The sequence below is a fragment of the Lampetra planeri genome, chromosome 1 (assembly GCF_965212315.1).
Source record: "Lampetra planeri chromosome 1, kcLamPlan1.2.h2, whole genome shotgun sequence".
Lineage (NCBI taxonomy): Eukaryota > Metazoa > Chordata > Hyperoartia > Petromyzontiformes > Petromyzontidae > Lampetra > Lampetra planeri.
In genome coordinates, this window is record NC_136107.1 from 40,646,898 (window position 1) to 40,666,444 (window position 19,547).

The window sequence follows — 19,547 nt, forward strand, 5'->3', positions numbered from 1 at the left end:
ATACCCATATTACTACTACCCCCTATCACTACACCTCCTTCACCACCCCGCCTGTCCTAACTGTCACCATAACTACACCACCACTTTTAATAACAACCCCACTCTTTACTTTAGCCGCTCTCATCTTATGTACAATTGTATAATTGTAAAGCGCCTTGGATATAAATCTATATAAGATAAAAATGATAAGATATGAGCGTGCCCTCATGGGTGGCCCTCTGTGTGTGTGGAACTAACTCGGCACAGAATTGTCCCACCTCTCCGCACGTGCTTCTGATACGTAGCCTGTGGCGATTCCAAATGTATGACTATGTCATGTATGTTGAACTTCTTTCGCACCATACGTAGCCAACCCTGCTCATCGGAGGTGCGAGGGAAGGAAGACAAACTAAACACAAAAATGAGTTGTAAAAAAATGAGTTTTCAATCTAGATGATGATTTAAAAGTGCATAGCTCCAGTGGCTTCCTAATAGCGGAAGAGCATTCCAGACGCCCGCAGAAGAGCATCTGAATGCGCGCGGTGCAGTGACCGTCTTTGTTGTCCGATGGCCAAAAGAGATGAAGATGCCATCGTGCCTTGCGTAGTCGACGCCGTAACATCCCCACATCGCTAGTTTCTACAGGTCCCACAGATCTACCAGATCCCAGTTCTCACAGCTCCCACAGCTGTCATGCAGTTGGAAGCTCGTCGCCCCGACGTACCATTCCGTACGTCAGCGTACAAATTAAAGTCGACGGCGTGGACACGGAGTCGGGAGACAATCTCAATCCGAGGCGGCCGGGTCACCGAGTGGGCTAATGCCCAAGTTGGTCGTAAATCCTCACGGTCCACGGTGATTAAGGCAGATGGGGCACTGTGGCAGGCGGCTGCTGGTCTGGGTTCAGTGCCAATGCCGACGGTTGGAGTATTTCTTCACCCCCCCCCCTCTTGCTTTAACCCCTCCCCTTCACCTCCCTCCCCCCCAGCTGTAATGTTTTTTGTGAGTCTTCTGTGGCCTGCTGCCTGGTGCTGGTGACGGTCCCTGGGGTCAGAGTTCATGGGATGCGGATGTGAAGGGAATAATGTGTAACCAGGGTTACACGTTACACGCAAGTTGTGTGTCTTTTGAGACTCATCGGGGTTCTTGGTCGTAAATAAAACAATTTAAATACTTTATATACACATTTGAACAGCAAATGCAAGCTAGGGCAAGGCAGAAAAAAACAACAAAACCAGTCCCAGACCACACCAAGACAACACACAGTCCCTCAATAAAATGGCACATTAACATTGAACTAACAAGGCTGACTGCTGATGAGACCCAGAAGGTCAAAACCGGTCCGTCGTTTGCTCGCTTAAACAAATGCTGCTGCATAATATTTGGGTCTGGATAGTCAATAGGCGGATGGACTAAGACACGTGTTCCATGGAGGCAAATTATGTTTTTCTGCTGATATTTGCTTTTACCCGTAACGCGTCATGGCAATGCATAATAACTTATTAAATTGTGTCCGAAGTTGTTTATTTATTATTAACTCGGGGTTGTTCTGGGGCACCTGCAGCGCCCCTCACAACCATTTACGGCCTTGGGCCAGGAAAGTCACGAAAATAATTGCACACGAACGATGCATTCACACAAGCAGCTGATGCTCCGTTTCGAAGTTTTAAAATGAAACGTCTTTGAATTGTATTATGTTTTGAATTAGATAATTGTATTTCTTCATTTTAAGCTTATATCATTTTACATCTGGAAAACTTCATTGAAAACGACATTTCGTGTGAATTTTCTCTCGTCGTTAAGTAGATGGCCTTGCTGGGGGTTCGGTTCGATGCGGACTTTCACCTGTTTGGGATTGCGGGATCGAGATAAGGCGACATAGAGCTGCTGGCCGTGCGAGAAGACCGCCGTCTGCAGATCGATTCCAACGTAATCGAACGTCTGTCCCTGCACCTCCGTCGTTCATGCAGGGGGTGCGTAGGTTTGCAGCGCCCCCTGCATGAAAACTACGGAAAGTGCAGCGTTCATCACAGATAGATAAAGTTGCGCGCTTACATAAGAGTATATCGTGGACGCTGCGCTAATGGACGCGGTATAAAAGTGTGCCGTGCATGGCCCCTCCCATTTGTCAGGTGTGGACTTGTGACCGGATCACCCCTGACCCGGCCAGACTGCGTGCGTGACCCTGCATGCGTGCGTGACTGCGTGTGTGCCTGTGTGTGTGTGCGTGCGTGTGCTGCAGGTACCGCCACCATGATGAAGTTCCGGTTTCGTCGGCAGAGCCACGATGCTCAGCGCGACCGAGCGCGCAGTGAGCTCATTGCCTTCAAGAAGGCGAGTGCTGCACGACACCACCCTACGATGTTAGCTCCCTTGCCTAGCATGCAGGTGGTCGTGAATACGATCCCGACCCTCACGCTTGTATATTTGGAGTTTGCATGTCTCTTTCCCCGTGGTCGTGTGGATTTTTCTCCATGTCCTCCGATTTTTCCTTTTATATTTAGAATGAACATTCGTTTAGAGTATTTGGCTGCTATAGATTTCCAAATGATAAGCAACTTTGTTGAGTTATTATTTGTATTCAGGTCACTTCTGAAAAGGAGCTATATAGCTCCGTGAGCCTTACCTGGTAAAACTAATTTTTTTAGTTTATGTTGGCAACTTGAAGTTGTATGTGCCTCGCTGCTGTCACGATTAGCGTGGCAGATGTGAAGTGTTGGAGGAAGGAGCGCCTTGGGGGGGTGGGGGATGGGCAGTCGGGGTGAGAGGTTGACACTGAAAATAGCTCAAGCATTTCCTGAGCTGCCAGTCGATCAATCTTGGCCTCCCAATAACTTTTTTTTACACGAGGAAGATTTCTGCCAGCCAAAATGCACGCGAGTGTTAGCCTGGTACGTAGGAGTACATGGGTTCGATCCCGACCCTGTGTTTAAATTGTTGTCCTTCCCCCGCACCTCGGATTAATGTGGTTGGCTACTTACGGTGCGAAAGAAATTTAACATATACAGATACATCACCACTGGGAAGACAAAGGCGGCCGGGCGTGGTGTTGGCCACCCACCCCCTAGTGTGCCGTGCCGGCCTTCATAGGTGGTCGCTAACAGCACTTGCCCCAACAGTCTGGTAAAGGCTATAGCGGGATCTTTTTAGCCATACAAACTCCCATTCACACGTCCAGTTGCCATCCATTCCTGATTTAATCAGCAGTATTAATCCAATGAAATTGACCATTGTCTCCCTGTTTGTCTTTTCTGTTTACTGTTCTGCTATGGCATCCCCTAATGCAGCTCTGGGGTGCCCCCAAGATACTTCTCGTGAGTTTCTCCCAGGGTGTTAGAAGCTCGGCCTGAAATAACTTTCTGATTCGCCACATTTGTGACATCCTTCAGTTGAGGAGCACTGATGCAAAGCAAGCCCCGACTCTACTGAAGAAACAATGGATGTCGAAGCCAGTCCAGAGTCTGCTTGTACTGAATCATTGCTGCTGAATTTTCCACTCCCAAAATGCTGTGGCTGATGGGTTACGTAAAAACGTGAAGAGATGATATATGAAGGAGCCATGTAATCTGCATGATCACTTTGTTACTTATATTCTCCACGACGATGCTAGTGATTGTGTTTGTACGAATGTATTTGCGGTGTCGTGGGTGGCGCGCTGTAGCTGGAACCTTACGACCCGGGTTAGATTCCCGCTCATGGCCAACATCGGTGACGATTATCTAAACCGGTCCTGGGCTTCCCCTAGGTCGACTCAGCCTGAAATGGGTACCTGGTGCAGTATGTAAACATCGCCATAGGGGAGACAAAGGCAGTCGGGTGTGGTGCTGGCCACCCGCCCCCTCGTGTGCCGTGCCGGTCTTCATAGGTGTTTCTCACTAACTTAAGGCTATACGGGGGATCTTTAACTCCTAAAAAAATACATCACCTGATAATGGTCGCTAGGGTAACACTACAGCACTAGGAGCACGTGACCGTGCTTGCCAGAAGGTATCTAAGGCTCACACAGATGTCCTTGCCTCATTTCTCTCTCGGCTCACTCATCCCGCGTTACGTAAAGTACGATATCGTGTTACTCTTATCTCACTTCAAAAATGGCTAAAGTCCACAGTGTACGGTGTTTAGGTTGTTCACTCGAGCCCCTCAAGTCTAGTTGTGTGTGCTGCGTGTTCACTGTACATCACCAGCCGGGTAATGGGCCAGCCCGCATTGGGGGCACGTTGAATGTGGCAACGCAGAGAAAACCGTCGTTACCTCAAAGTGGCCAGTGGCATATTGACTGAATAATAATAGCCTTTATTTTATAAAGCTCCTTTCATATCAAAATATCTCAAAGCACTGTACGTAAAAACAAACTACGCTCACGAGTATAGATTGAATCTAAACATAATAGAAAGCTCATAATAATAATATCAATGACAACTACACTCGAAATTTCAGTTTAATTTATTAGGTATAACCCTGTGAGCCATGCGGCTCTTGACTCGGGTGCAACCGCAACAAACAAAAACATGAACAAAGATCATCTTAAAGTGACTACGCACAACAGAAAAATCCAGGAAAAAACGGCAAAGTCTTCCAGAAAAAGCACCGTATATCAACGCTGCGTGAAAAATTCCAGTGGGATGCAAGTCAAACAATAACAACCATAAGACAATTTAGATTAAAGTTATCAGGCTAACTCTGTACTACAACAAACAAACATGGCAAAACCAAAACGTTTTCAAACTCACCAAAATAAAGCAATTAAAACAATGTAACAGTGATCATAGGAACTGTGATTCAAATTTAACAATAAACGATATACATAACATGTATGACCAAACTTTGCAGCCATAGCTGGCTGCATGAGTCGCTCCATAATGCTAATAAAATGAAGAACAAACTGTGATGAAGCGAATGGCCGTGCACTGTGACTCATAACTCGGTGAGCACTGCAAATTCAGAGCCAGGGCATCACGGGACTCCATTGGGAGGTTAAGTGCTCCGGTGTTTGGTCTGCTATGTAAGAGTAACGCCGTTGTCGTCCCATGGTTTACGATTCCAGGAATAAGCCATCCCTGCCCTCCTATTGGCGGTGCAAGCGCAGCCCGCGTGCTCCTTACACGGACGCACTCCGTTCGCGGCGTGCGGGTCACGTGGAGCGCGAGGTTACGGGCAGCCCGCTAGCCTCGGGGTCAGCCCACCCGCTCGCTAACCGCGGAGCCATCATTGCGAGATCGATTCCCGGCTTGCCCGTTGGGGGGGGGGGGGGGGTGGATTGTCCGAAGTGCGTCATGTATGTTGTTAAAACGGAAGATCAAAACGCGTCGGAGACTCCGGAGACGACGGCAAACCCCGTCGCGCTTCCGCTGCCACGGGCGACGTTTCAAATACGTCGCTGCACGGCATTAAAGCCGCCCACAGCTGAGCTCGCCATGACAGAGAGGGGTCGGCAGCCTGCAGCTCCGGACCCGCACGCGGCTCTTTAGGAGACCGCTTTGTGACAATATTTATTAAGGACCCGCCGTCTCTTGTTCGCATGCATTGTGGCCGTTGCAATATTGTTGTTTTATTAAATGGCTCCTCTTTGGTTGCTTGCCCCCTGGCCATTACAAAGCAGCTTTTATTGACAAGAGCCCTGGGACGGTCAACGCAGGGGGTCGACTCGGTCGATGGCAGTATTGTGCTGTCATATCACAAGTTGTGCTTTAATATCACAAGTAATACTTCACAGCTCTTAGTCAATCCACTGCCGCATGAAGGCCTGCCCATTTCTCATCGCACCACTCATTTCAGGTTGCCGAATGGGTTGGGTGGTGGCTGATTGCATCGGGACTGGTTCGGATTTCACTCGTCACCGATGTTAGCGGTGGCTAGGGTTGGGATCGAACGCACCAGGGCCTGTATGCCGGGCGAGTTAACATCTCCTAACCGCCGTGGCCAGCGAGGCATTAACGTCACCACCAGGGCGTTTTCTTGACCCTGGAGTTGCGACCATTCGTCCAAGTCAAATCATCTACAAAAAATTGCAGTCAGTTTCTTGTCGTGGTCCATTTTCTGAGCCGCGGTGATTGCATGTAGTCCATTCCCGCCCATCACCTCCCGTCCAGCGGCACACGTGATGAGAGGTGAGATTTTTGTGTTATCCGATTTGGTCGTGTAATTGAACTGACGCTTGTAGGAGAAATCGATTCCTTAAATCAGAATCTCTATTTAGACTGGGATGGATGGTCAGCAAGTTCCAACAACAAACCATACAAAAAAACGATAGAGGAGCAAGATAGAGTAAAGGCAACTCACTAAAAGTAATAAATATACATAATGCATAGAAGTACAAATGAGACTCCTATTTGTTGATGTGTATTTGTGTTGTTAACTTGTCGACCAACCGCCCCTATTGGACATCTGTGAAAAAGTGCTTCATAGCTCATCGGATTCTTCCTCCTCACCCCGCAGTCTAAATACAGATACCGATTCTGAATTGCACAAATCCGTGACTTCCTGCCGAATAAATAATCGTGGCGTGCCCAGCTCCCATCCTCCGCTTCACGAAGGTCGCGCCCCGTCGCTGTGTGTCCACAGACGATGCAGCACGGCTTCCCCAGCCAGCCCAGCGCCCTGGCCTACGACCCGTGCCTGCGCCTCATGGCCATCGGCACCAAGACGGGCGCCCTCAAGCTGTATCCTTGCGCCGCCGCCTCCGCTGAGACACGGAGTTGGGGGAGGGGGGGTTCTGGCAGCAGTAAGTTTCCCGTCGTTACCAGGTCCCAGCCTCGAGGTTCCCTCGGGAAAGTGCGGCGAGTCCCCTCGCTCACGGCGTCCACGACGCGTTGTCACTGTGGCGCGGTTCTTCTCCCGTAAGGGGGGGGAACACTTTTCACGAACGCGGACCGCACACCGTTGTAATGCGGAACGCGTTATAATGCGGCTGCTGATCAGTCGATGACAAATAAATTCAGCTGCGTGGCTGAGCGGTACAGTGACACAATACGTGGAATGATACAGTAATGCAAGTAACATGGAGAGAGAGAGAGAGGAGATGTAGAAAGATAGAGGAGAGAGTTGGAGGTATTCCTGAACTTGCTGTCAGCGCTGAGCAAGGACAAAGTGAATCAAAACCAAGTCCGATGGTTCTTTCATTACAATCATCCTTGGCCAGGCTGATTCCAGCCATTTGAACTTGGGTCTTCAGCTTAACCTGGAATGTCAGTCGTGCTCGTTCACTTCTTTGACCCGGGGTATCGGGGCTTGCTTTAGCCAACGCCGTCACCCTTTTTGATGTTAAATACAATATCGGGAGTTATCCGGATATTCTTAAAGACGGCCGTAGCAGCGACGGGTCAGACAAATCCTCTGGCTTGGCGTCGGGACCCTGTTAATAAAATTCCTTCTGTGAAATGCACTCCAAGGCCTGAGCATAGGCAGCAGCAGCAGCAAGCAGCTGTGTGTGTGTTGGCTCCAAAGCAGAACTCTTCCAATCCTTCAACTTGCCTTGCGGTCTCGAGCTTCACTCGCCTGCTTATTGACTTTGCCGATCTCAAGCCAATGCTGGTAGTTGGGTGGGTGGGTTTTGGCGCTCGAGCCAACACAAACGTTGGCGTTGCACGAAAGGAAAACATTCGCGGGCAAAGAGAGAGAGAGAGAGAGAAGCCCAGCAGCGAAATGTGGCCTGCAGTGAAAATAACAACACGAAGATTATGAATCGAGGGATGCCTGTTTTAAATGTTGCCTTTGCAATCCTACCAAAACAAAAACAATCAGGAAATGAAAGCTGCAGGAATAAAACCTTGCTAGTTTTTTTGTTAATATACAGATCAACAAAGACCGGAACACAGCCCAGTGTGCATCTCTGTCTGTCACAGGCGTCGACAGTGTGCGGTGCTGATTTCTCAAGCTGGTTTGTTTTACTGAGAGTTTGAAACAATACAATCTCATCTCTGGGTTATTTTTCTTATGGCAGTTTAATATAAGTTGTGTAATATTCAAGGGAATTGACCAGAACACTTGATGGAAGTTGATGACAGCTGAAAGGCTTGCATAAGTGTGGGGTTTTTTTGGAAGAGGAGATGCATTTTACGATTTGATTTAAGTCAAATACCTCATTTGTTATTTGTGCAATAATCATCGTTAAGGCACCTTTGCTAAATTCTCTGCAATATTGACGTCTTTGTCTTTGTATTGTTGCTGCTTTGCTCACGCGACCGGCTAAAGGGGATCATCGTCCGTGTAACAATAACAGTGAACTCAACTCAATCTCTTTGGGACTCCTCTCATGAGACATTCGGAGGGGGCCAAGGTTGGGCCACTTGCACCATGGCAAAATAAAATCCACATTTCCCTGCACGCCTGATGAGGCTGGTTGTAATCACCAGAGAAACGCACAGTAGTCGAATTGTAAATGTTGTGGGTTTACTCTCCAGCACGCAGCCGGTGTGCTGAAGTCGTCACTGATTGGCATGTTCTGTTTACGTGACAAACCTAAACATTTAACATGGATAATTTTGGTCACGAAAGCATACTCTGCATTAAACTGAAGTTTGGAATTTCCGTATAAAGTTAATTGGCTGCAAGTCTGGTTAACTTTTATGCATTCAAGCTCAGACCTGGGATTTAAGAAGCAAAATAAAAAACATTTAAAGACATTATCTTGTTTGCTGAATATTAAAAAAGAAACGTCAGGGTCACGTCCGGCTCGGCAAGCAGGGAGGACCCGTATCCATAGGGCAACCAACGTTGATGTCCCTATAAAGTGGTGCCTATTTTATCGACCCCAGAAGGATGAAGAGCTGAGTGAACCCCCAACCAGGGATGTGAACTCACAACCTTTCCTATTGTGGGCCGCTCGCTCGGCCGCCGAGCCACCCGGCCTAATGTAATTTTTAGAAACATTTATTTTGCTTGCTGCGTGAGCATAAATACATCGCGTGATGTTGATATTATATCATGTGTTTCATATCATACCATATTGATGGCATCTTTCCGTCAACAGCAGATGAAAGAATTTTGAGCTTTGCGTAATCCGAATAATATTGAAGACATATGACTCCCTTTGATTTACGTTTCCTGCAGTGTCTGTAAAGTCCGATCCTATAGAATCCTATTTAAACAAAGTATCGTACTTGTATGCTTACTTGTTATTGTCGTTCGTCGAGTTACACCTCTCCTCCACTGGCTGTCGATGTCTTTCCCGGCTGACACAAGCGCCGAGAGATGGGTCCAGAAAAGTCTGGGCGTGAGCTGGCTGGGTGGTGGGTGCCACGGTGGTGAGACGTGGAAGAGTAGGCCAAACACTCAGTCGTGCCCCGTCTGCCAGCTTTGGCCGAGGAAGCAGTTCTGGAGCTGCTCCTGTACCCTTTGACCTTTAATCTAGGACTCCCGTAAAAAGACAAAATGCTGGTCTATCTGAAATTGTCTCTTATCGCGTCCGACTCCCAGTGGGGCCAGGAGGTGGGGTTGGTGGGTCGTGGAGAGACGCCGGGGCGAGCGTAGAGCACGGCCTCCTCCGATTGATTTCAAAAGTCGTTAAACTCCACTTAAGAACAGATGGCGAGCTTCTTAATTTTCTTAATTCCCCAAACGAAATAATGGGCAGCTGTGGGGCAGAATGATTGCCAGCCATCTGTACATACGTGGACATTCAGTAATGAAGGCTTGTATTTTTACTCTCTGTGCATTTGTTAAAGTGCATGCGATGTGTTACAAGCGGAAAAGTGAGAGTGACTTAAAAAAAAGCGACGCATTTTCTGATTTGCGATCTGTCTCCATCTTCTCCCGAGACTTTAGACATTGTTTGAATGGTGCCTGAAAATAGCCTTTTCAGTCAAGGTCATTCTCAGCCATTCTGGCCTCTACAAACAAACAAATCGGAACGTTCGTAAACGTTGTGGAGGCTGAACTTGTAACCCCTCGTGCAAAACTGTCTCGGCAAAGAGCGCCCCAGCCGCCACAAGCGCAGGCTGCCGGCCTCCCAGAGCGAGCGGAGAAAGCGCGTGCGAGTTTGCTCGGAGCCGCTGCAGCGATTCATTGAGGCCTCCCCTATCCTGACCATCGAGACGCAGAAAGGGGGGGGGGGGGGCACCGGGGGGGGGGGCACCCGGGGGGGGGGGCCCCGCAGGAGAGAGGCTCGTGTCGTCTGACGACTCGCGCTCGCTTGCATGCACGAGAGTGGGCATGCTTGCTTTAACTCCCATGCTATCAGCTTGGAGAAGAGTCGTGGGGGGGGGCAGCTATTTTTATTTATTTACTTTTTTTTACTAGGCTAGGCCCCCTGAGCTACACATCTCTTTTTCAGGTGCGACCTGGCTATCACAAATGATGGCCCAACGACAAAGTGGCTTATCATCACGTGGAAATACACAACGAGCCAAATACTCTATACACGTGACGTTGATTCTAAATGTGGAGGGGAAAAACCGGAGGACACGGAGAAAAATCCACGTGACCACAGGAGGGAGACGCGCAAATTCTAAATAGATAGCAGACATCGGGGTTGGGATCAAACCCATGACCTTATGGATACCAGGCGAGGTGGTTAACGTGTCTCCACGGTGGCACCCCTGCGGTGGTCACCCCCGGTCCGCGCTTGGGCTGCGAGCGTTCTGTGTGCCTGGGAAAACACGTGGAACGTTCTGGAATCTTGGTCATGGCCGTCTCTATTGTGGGCGCCTAACCGAGCCTGAACGGCCGAGCCTATTCAAGTCGCCTCCTTTCACAATCGCCGCATGCCTGCCCTTAATAAAGCAAAGAGGGATTAATTAAAGTCTCACTGAGGGCCCCCCCACCCCCCACCACACCCCTCTTTTCACACAAAGATGGGTAAAGTAAACCATGGAAACGTCTCTGTAGCTTATTTATTTATTTGCCCATCTGCACTCCCACCTCTGCTCTGGTGCATTGCTGCTTCCCACCCGCCCCACGGGGGCGACTACCCGAGTTCGATTCCCGCTCACGGCCACCGATACCGGTGACGATTACCTGATCCTGGGCCTCCCCTAGGTCGACTGGACCTCAAATGAGTACTTGGTGCGATGTGTAGTAAACATCGCCACTGGGGGGGGGGAGGGAGACAAAAGCGGCTGGGCGTGGTGTTGGCCACCCCCTGTCCTTATAGGTGCTTCTCGCAAACAGCACTTGCCCCTACTGTCTGCTATGGCTATACGGGGGGCCTTCGTCTTTGTGAAGGTTTCCCTGCCACGTGGTGGGCTGGCCGGGGCGGGGCCATCTCCCCATGTACGGTGGCCCGGAGATGTTATCGCCCTCTCCTGGTATGCAGGAGGTCGTGGGTTCGATCTCTCTCGCCATGGTCACGTGGATTTTTCTTCGGGTCCTCCGGTTTTGCCCTCCAGGTTTAGAATCAACATGCGTTTAGAGCATTTGACCGCTCTAAATGTCCATATAATAATAAGCTGCCTTGCTATATAGCTCAGCGGGCCTTACCTGGTAAAATAAAGAATAGTTTCGTAATTTAGTTATCCGCAACCTTTTGTCACGGTTACGTGTAGCCACCTAACTAAGGGTTAATCCGCGGGATCACAGAGCCACATTCCAGCTTGAAGCATATCAAATGACCGGCGATAATTATTTTTCCTGGAAATTAGCAGTGGAACAGGACACCTTGGTCATTACTAATCGCAAACATTTGTCGGTTGGTGAAAATTAAAAATGTGGGCTGCGCAGAGGTGGAAGGGCAGGAAGCTTGAGTTGAACATTGGTTGATTAAAAAAAATATTATCAACTGACCTCAACAATGTTATTTTACCACTGAGCTATGTCGCTCTTTCTCAGAAGCAACCTGGCCACAAATGATAGCTCAACGAAGTGGCTTATCATGTGGAAATTTATAGCAGCCAAATAATCTAAATGCACATCCATTCAAAATGTGGAGGGGAAAACCGGAGGACCCGGAGAAAAATCCTTGTGACTATGAGGGGAGAACATGCAAACTCCAAATATACAGGCGTCATCAGGGTCATGGATCAAACCTGCATACCAGGCAAGGGAATCAAAGTGGCCGGGTAATGCGTTAATGGGTAATGTGTTAATGGGTAATGTGTTAATGGGGTGGCTGTAGTTTGCACCGTTCCTGTCATGCACATTTTGCTCACGAGTTTGACATCTCTCGATGTGTCTTACGACGTAAAAATTGTGCCATGGGAAAATCACTTAACAATGATTTCAGTTTTTATAATGACTCGCAACAAATGTAAACTTAAGAAGAACGCTGTTTGCGTGTGAGGATGGGAGCCATGAAACGGAGACGTGGAGTTTAATTTAGTCTGCCCAGCGTGAAATACGATCTGATTCCATTCTGAAGCATTGCGAGGTCGTTGGGCTTATGTAATTTAAACGAAGGTGAGAGTCCCTTGAACACCGTGTTTACTTTGCGAGGGAGAACTGCTTCACGCAGCAGCCATCCTGTCACAGCAGTTCTGCGGCCTCGGTGAAATGAACTCTTGGGCTCCGCTGTAAACTTGCGAAATGTAAACGTTTATCTGGTTCTTAATGGCGACCATCCATTGAAAAGTAAAATTCTCAAGATGCTCGGGCTTGATGGGAGTTCTGAATGTTGCGCAGCGTTCCTTGCAAGCTCGAGGTTATGTACACGCACGGGTACCTGATCCAATAAGCTTTTGTGAAATTTTGCTTCTGTAGAATATGTCGAACCCACGACCACCTGTAGTTGACATCTCGCCACCGAGGCGCCCCACTCGATCGGAGAGACTTCTCCGTGCACAGCGCGAGGTTTTCCTTGACCGGAGGCTCCCTCAGGTGCGGAGCTCCTGGCGTGGTGCTCAGCGGGAAGCACCAGACGGCCACCGCCGTCACACAGCTCCACTTCGTGCCGGGGCAGGTGCGGAGTGGCGGTGCGGAGTGGCGGTGCGGGGGTGGCGGTGCGGGGTGGCGGTGCGGGGTGGCGGTGCGGGGTGGCGGTGCGGGGTGGCGGTGCGGGGTGGCGGTGCGGGGTGGCGGTGCGGGGTGGCGGTGCGGAGTGGCGGAGTGGCGGTGCGGAGTGGCGGTGCGGAGTGGCGGTGCGGAGTGGCGGTGCGGAGTGGCGGTGCGGAGTGGCGGTGCGGAGTGGCGGTGCGGAGTGGCGGTGCGGAGTGGCGGTGCGGAGTGGCGGTGCGGAGTGGCGGTGCGGAGTGGCGGTGCGGAGTGGCGGTGCGGAGTGGCGGTGCGGAGTGGCGGTGCGGAGTGGCGGTGCGGAGTGGCGGTGCGGAGTGGCGGTGCGGAGTGGCGGTGCGGAGTGGCGGTGCGGAGTGGCGGTGCGGAGTGGCGGTGCGGAGTGGCGGTGCGGAGTGGCGGTGCGGAGTGGCGGTGCGGAGTGGCGGTGCGGAGTGGCGGTGCGGAGTGGCGGTGCGGAGTGGCGGTGCGGAGTGGCGGTGCGGAGTGGCGGTGCGGAGTGGCGGTGCGGAGTGGCGGTGCGGAGTGGCGGTGCGGAGTGGCGGTGCGGAGTGGCGGTGCGGAGTGGCGGTGCGGAGTGGCCACGCCGGGCACGGAACGGCACCATGCAGCCAGCCACACATTCACTTGTTCCACACCGGCCACCCACCCACACTACTGACACCACCTACTGACACCACCCACCCACACCCAAGAAATAAACTAAGCCTACATTTCAACTGCTATAAGAAACAATGTTCTCTTTTACAGAGGAATACTCGCCAGTCAGTTGTAGCGCATTCTAAGTTGATTGTAGAGAAGCAGTGGGTCCGTTTAAAGTATAGGACACAGAAGTTGAGTACTGTACGTACAGACTTCCGCTAGCGACTTGACTCAGCAGCGTTTTGAAGTTCCCATAAACAACAACAACAATAACAACAGAGCTACGCCAACACTTAGCAGCGTTTTGAAGTTCCCATAAACAACAACAACAGAGCTACGAGAAGCGCACGCAAGATGCTGGATGCCTGATGGAATATTTCCGGAACAACGTGAAGGAAAATTTTAATTGCCGTCTATAACCTATGCCGGTTTAATAGAGCATTCCAGATGGTAAAACGCCGGATAAACAGAGCGTTTGTCATAATTGGCTATGGATGTACCCAAAAATGTATTGACCGAGTTTGCTCGTTGGCTGACGGGAGAGTCGTTGCCGGGCGGGGCGAGGGTGCGCAGGGCCTCCTCGTGTCGCTGCTGGACGACAACTCGCTCCACCTGTGGGAGCTGGTGGAACGCGGGGACTGCACGGCGCTGCAGGAGAGGGGGGACTTCACGCTGAGCGCACGCCCGGGGTAAGGTTCCTCCCGATCGCGGGCGCCACACATCCGCGACGCGTCGCCGCTACGAGATTCTATTGCGCCGGAGCGTAATCCATCGCACGTACGCCGGTCACCCTCGCAGCGGCTTCTGGCTAGCCATCGAACAAAACACGGTCACCGCATCGTGTGCTTTCGGATGCACTTCTGAGGCCGTCTGAAACGCTCTTCCAATATTAGGAAGCCACTGGAGCTATGCACTTTTAAATTGTTGACCCTTAAAAACTAATTTATTTAGAACTGCTTTTTACGTTAAGTTTGTCCTTCCCCCTGCAGCTTCGATTAGCACGGTCGGCTATGTACGGTGTGAAGGAAGTTCAACATGCATACAAATCCGCGTTGACCGTTTTGCCGACTGTCGTAGATCATCGCGCTGCTCGAGGAACCCGGTGGCCCCAGTTGGATTCCTGCTCACGGCCACCAGCACCGGTGACGAATATCTGAACCAGTCCTGTGTTTCCTCCGGGTCGATTAAACCTGAAATGTGCTGTGGAAACATCAGCACGGGGGAGACGATAACAGCCTGGCTTTTGACAGCCTTCATAGGTGCTGCTTGCTAATGGCATTTACACGAAAGTCTGTCACGGCGTTGCGGGGGACCTTTGCCTCTGCGTCCGTGTGATGTGCGTGCACGCAGGGCGTTTCCGAGCGGCGTGCGTGTGACGGTCGCGTGCGTGCTGGCGGGCGGCGCCCGCCTGTGCGCGGGCACGGAGAGCGGCGCGGTGCTGATGCTGCGCCTGCCCCAGCTCGCCCCGCTGGAGGAGGGGGACGTGGAGGAGGGGGCTACCATCTCGACCGAGGCGGCGCTGCATGCGTAAGGCTCGCGGCCCCCCTGTCCGCGCGGCGCGGGGATGCATCCCACCACACGCACGTCGTGCGCCGGGAGCACCGCCCCTCTGTCACGCCTTGCGGCGGCCGTGCGTTCTGTTGGCGGAGCTCCGTTGTCGATGGAAATGCGACCTCTCGTCGCTCACTGGGGGGTCCGTAGGCCGTGGCGGTGTCCGTTAAGTCCGGCCCTGCTCTCTCGAGGCTCCCCCCGGCTGCTCGGCTGCCCGCTGCCGTCGTGACGGATGGTGCCGAGCCCAGGGCCAGGCGGGGAGCGACGTCGGCCTCGGGGGCCACTTAAGCCCGGAGCTGCCCCCTGGCCGCTCTGTCACTCGTAGTCACTCGACGAGGAGAGCGGTGGCGCAGTGGTTGGGGCACCGCGCTACGAACCCGGCGACCAGATTCCGATTCCCGCTCACGGCCAACACCAGCGACGATTATCTGAGCCTAGGCTTCCCCTAGGTCGACTCAGCCCGAAATTTGTACCTGATGCTGTGTGTAAACATGGCCACTTGGGCGTGGTGCTGGCCACCCACCCCTCGTGTCGTCCTGGCCTTTCGTAGGTGCTCGCTAACAGCACTTGCCCCAACAGTCCGTTAAGGCTATAGAGGACATCTTTGTTTTTGTCATTCCCAACACTTTGCCTTTTTTTATTATCAATTGTTTTCCAACTTTTATCCTGAACATTTCAGCCCTCAGGCTTGCAGGAAGGAGCACGTGATTTGGTGCGGTGGCACACGCCTGCAATTGATCGGCTTGCCTTGGGGCCATGGTTGGTTCAAAGGTCGCGAGCGATAACTGGGACGTAAGCGTGGCAGGAACCGTGTGACGGTGCAAGGTTTATTTAGGGCTGAGTGCGCCTGGATGGGCGACAGTGCGCTGTTGCCGGTGCGTAGCGGGGAGGGTTTGAGGTTTGTGGGTTTACCTCTGGGAGGCTGGGGAGAGATGGGGGGGGGTGGGGATTTTCTCATGTGGCGTTGCGTTACTACGATGTACGGCAAGTCCTCGATTAACGTGCTAGTTGTAGATGCGTTCATGAAAAGTGCCGCGTTTTGCAAAAAACACATTTAGCAATTGATGTAATAAGTTTGGCAAGTTACGATATACTCCTACTATGCACCAGTGATGTGCAGTGAGGTCAATGGCTGGGGAGGCACTGGCTCGTGTCAGAGCCAGATTCACACACTGAGGGGGGCGTGTCCTCGCTGAGGAGGGCGTGTCTGACACGCCCCCTTTTAGTAACAGCTGTTTTCATTGGAGTATGACGGGTGAGGCTCTGCCTCCCCTGCCTCTCCTGACCGCACGTGACTGCTATGCACACGCAGTGAAATGGCGGGACAAATAACTGAGGGTACGCCGCCTGCTTACCGTATCATTCCATGTTACTGTATCGCTGTACCGCTCGGCCACGCAGCTCAAGAAAGTAGTTTCGTCATCCATCGCTCAGAAACCGCGTTATAACGGTGCGCGTTCCGCATTGTGCAAAAAGTGTTCCCAAATGGAAGAACCGCATTGCAGCGAACACGCGTTGTCATGTGAACACCGCCACGCGTTAAAGCAAGCACTCGCCGTACGTGATTTAATTAATTGTCATCTCTGAGCGGTCAAATGTTTCGCAGCACAATCTTGTATTGTCCACACCAGCATTATCATTTAGGGTTCACAGCAGCCTACGCACACACGCTCGGAGCAGCGCTCGCTCAGAGCAGCACTCGAATTGTAGCAGCGCTCGCTCGCTCGTGACAGCGCTCGCCCCGACGATGCGCGCGGCTCCACGGGTGGACTGTGTCTCTTAGTGGGCGTGTTCGTAAGTGGCCTCTGCTAATGGTGCTTCACATCGTCCCGAGGAGGTGGCTCTCAAGCTCCACTTTGGCGGACGAGGAGTGTCACCCTGTCCCGGACGTGTCACGGCGCTGGTGCGCGATGCACCGTGTATGTGCGCGCACAGACGTGCGCACGGACGCATAGACGTACAAACTCACGCACGTACGGACGTGTACAGACGCGTGTGCACGCGCGCTGGGTTCGTGCGCACTGCGGCCCCCGGGTCCACGGCCACCGTGAATGCTTGGGAGGAGAGGGGGTGCGGTGGTGGCCCTTGCTGTCAAGCTGGGCAGCTCACAGGGGTGGCGGCGGTGATGGTGGCAGCCGTGGTGGTGGCGATGGTGGCGATGGTGTAGTGATCGTGTTGGGGTGGTGTTGCAGTGGTTAGCGCACTGTGCTACGAACCTGGCGACCCGAGTCCCATTCCCACTCGCCACCAACACCAGGATGATGATCTGAACTAGCCCTGGGCCTCCCCTCGGTGTAATGTGTAAATATCGACAATAGGGAAGCCAAGGCGTGGTGCTGACCACCCCACCCCCCTCGCGTGCTGGATACTTGCTTACAGCAATTGCCCCAATAGTCTGTTAAGGCTAAATGAAGAAGCTTTGTCTTTGGTGGCAGTGGTAGTGATGGTGTAAAATGGTAATGGTATTGTGGTAGTGGTAGCAGTGGTGATGATGGTGGTTAGGGGTTCATGGTAGTGGTGGTGATGGTACAGTAGGGTGCTTCTGCCAGTCATCTCAGTCAGCCAACCCATGGCACCTACTGGGTCTGTCGTGTGACCTCCTGTCAGCGAGCCTTTGACGCTTCATGTGACCTCAGGGTAGGTGCACCCAGCCTGGCACAGGCGCTGTGATGATGTCGCCGTCACTTCGTGGCGAATGGCGGGTGTTGGTGATGGGATGGTGCTGGATAAGGTGACGCCTCTTCATGTTTCCATCATCTTGATAGCGACAGAAATGGTCCCAGAGAGAGATGTCACTCCTCCGGCTTTGCTGCCACCAAAGTCTGCAATCTCCTCCCCCAGCCGCCTGTGCTGCCACGCCCTGCCTCTGTTCGTGTCGAGGCTCGCCACCATCCTCTTGCCTTCTGACTATGGCTGACCGAATGCGTTACAACGCGTTTCACCTCAATTCATACCTTGTTTGTATTGTAAATTTGGATTAAGCCAGTTTCTCTTGTTGAACATCTTGATGCTGGCAGCCGAGGCAGTGGCGTTGTCTTGCAACAACCTTCATCCAATTTGGGGGAGAGTCGTACAATCATTGATTGCTAACATTTCCCGTTTTGTACACACACTGAGTGTGTGTAGCCTTGTTGAGTGTGTGTGTGTGTACACACAAACCCAACAAGGCTACACATTCGTCAATAACAGTCTCCTAAAGATGACAACATATCTGACCTTTCTTCACAGCAGAGGGCTTTGCTCAGAAGAAGTGCCATTGTCACGGACACCGAGTACAAATAAGAGCCCTCGACTCTGAAGGAGGGCTGCTGCCTGCAGCGTCGCGTTACGCCTCTCGTGTCCCTGTCAGCGCAGTGTTTTACTCTCGAAGGTGATGGGTGTTGGTTATTGTGACTGAGCACCGCCGCCAATGCAGTGTCGCCGGTTTTTCAAATTAAGTTTTCGTGACGGAGAGCCACTCATCTAGATCATCAATCACTCAATCTTTATTTTACGTGCCAATATCAGAGTGCACATTACAGCAGAACGGGACGCTACCGTGGGGCACGGAGCAACGGGGAGGGACAGAGAGAGACTCCCTCACCACCTCAGCGGCCGACACCGGCCGAGCAGAGTAAATCGCAACCGCACGCAAAAGAAAGTGTAAATAGGCATTGCGAGTCGCATAAGTCGAAAATAAAATATACAATTAGATGGTCGGCGGGTTTTGACGTCACGTGACATTGGTGAGGTCCAGGAGACGGGGGAGTGATGATCAACTTACAAATTTGCCATACTTTTACGGTGGAAGTTCCTTGGGTTCCTGCTCGTTATTTATAATGCTGCTGCGATTTGATGGCTTCTCATTCGTAAACACGAGGAGGTGTGTACCATGTATTTTGACGGAGAAGGCCGTGTTCATGAGGGTTGTAAGAGAACTAAAATGTTTTACGTCAGCATTGGCTCGGTTGCCAAACGGGAAATGAGGTCTGTGTTTCAGTGTCAGGGCTGGAAATTCGACTTCATGAGAATGATTTCCAGGCCTCGTTGCTCTCCGGAATAATAATAAAAAACACATTGTGTGTTTTTTTTGGACTGACGTGACTTCATTGAATTACAGTCCCCAATTCTTTCGAGCGTCACTTTAACTTTGGTTTGTGAATACATTTCCACGTTCGCCCTCGTTTGCGAGGCTGACGAACGTGTGATGTTGCTTTGCATCTTAAGTGTTTTGTTTTAGTCCGAAGAAAAATGTTTAAAGGGCAAAACAACAGCCCAATTTCGTGACGAGTTGCATGATGTATTGCGCGATTGGAGCCTTGCGAGTAAAATGTCGGCCTGGAATGTCTGCAGTCCGGACAGCCTCACATCTTGTCGTCTTGACCTGCCAGACGCCTCGTGGCCTGTGACGAGGCACGCACGGAACTAAACTAAGCTATTTTTATTTTGCCAGATAAGGCCCAACTGAGCTTATATAGTTCTTTTTCAGAAGTGACCTGGTCACAAATTATAGCTCA

At 51.5% G+C, this 19,547-nt stretch overlaps 1 protein-coding gene across 2 annotated transcripts in view; it reads left to right on the forward strand.

The window, feature by feature from the left end:
- LLGL1 (LLGL scribble cell polarity complex component 1) overlaps positions 1-19,547 on the forward strand; it is a 56,258-nt gene that overhangs the window by 6,996 nt on the left and 29,715 nt on the right. For both annotated transcript variants that reach the window (XM_078601291.1, XM_078601293.1), the window contains exons 2-6: positions 2,222-2,313; positions 6,541-6,638; positions 12,727-12,808; positions 14,074-14,189; positions 14,851-15,027. In XM_078601291.1, coding sequence (XP_078457417.1) covers positions 2,233-2,313; positions 6,541-6,638; positions 12,727-12,808; positions 14,074-14,189; positions 14,851-15,027 — 554 coding nt within the window. In that variant the 5' untranslated portion in view covers positions 2,222-2,232. The remainder of the gene's footprint in view (positions 1-2,221; positions 2,314-6,540; positions 6,639-12,726; positions 12,809-14,073; positions 14,190-14,850; positions 15,028-19,547) is intronic.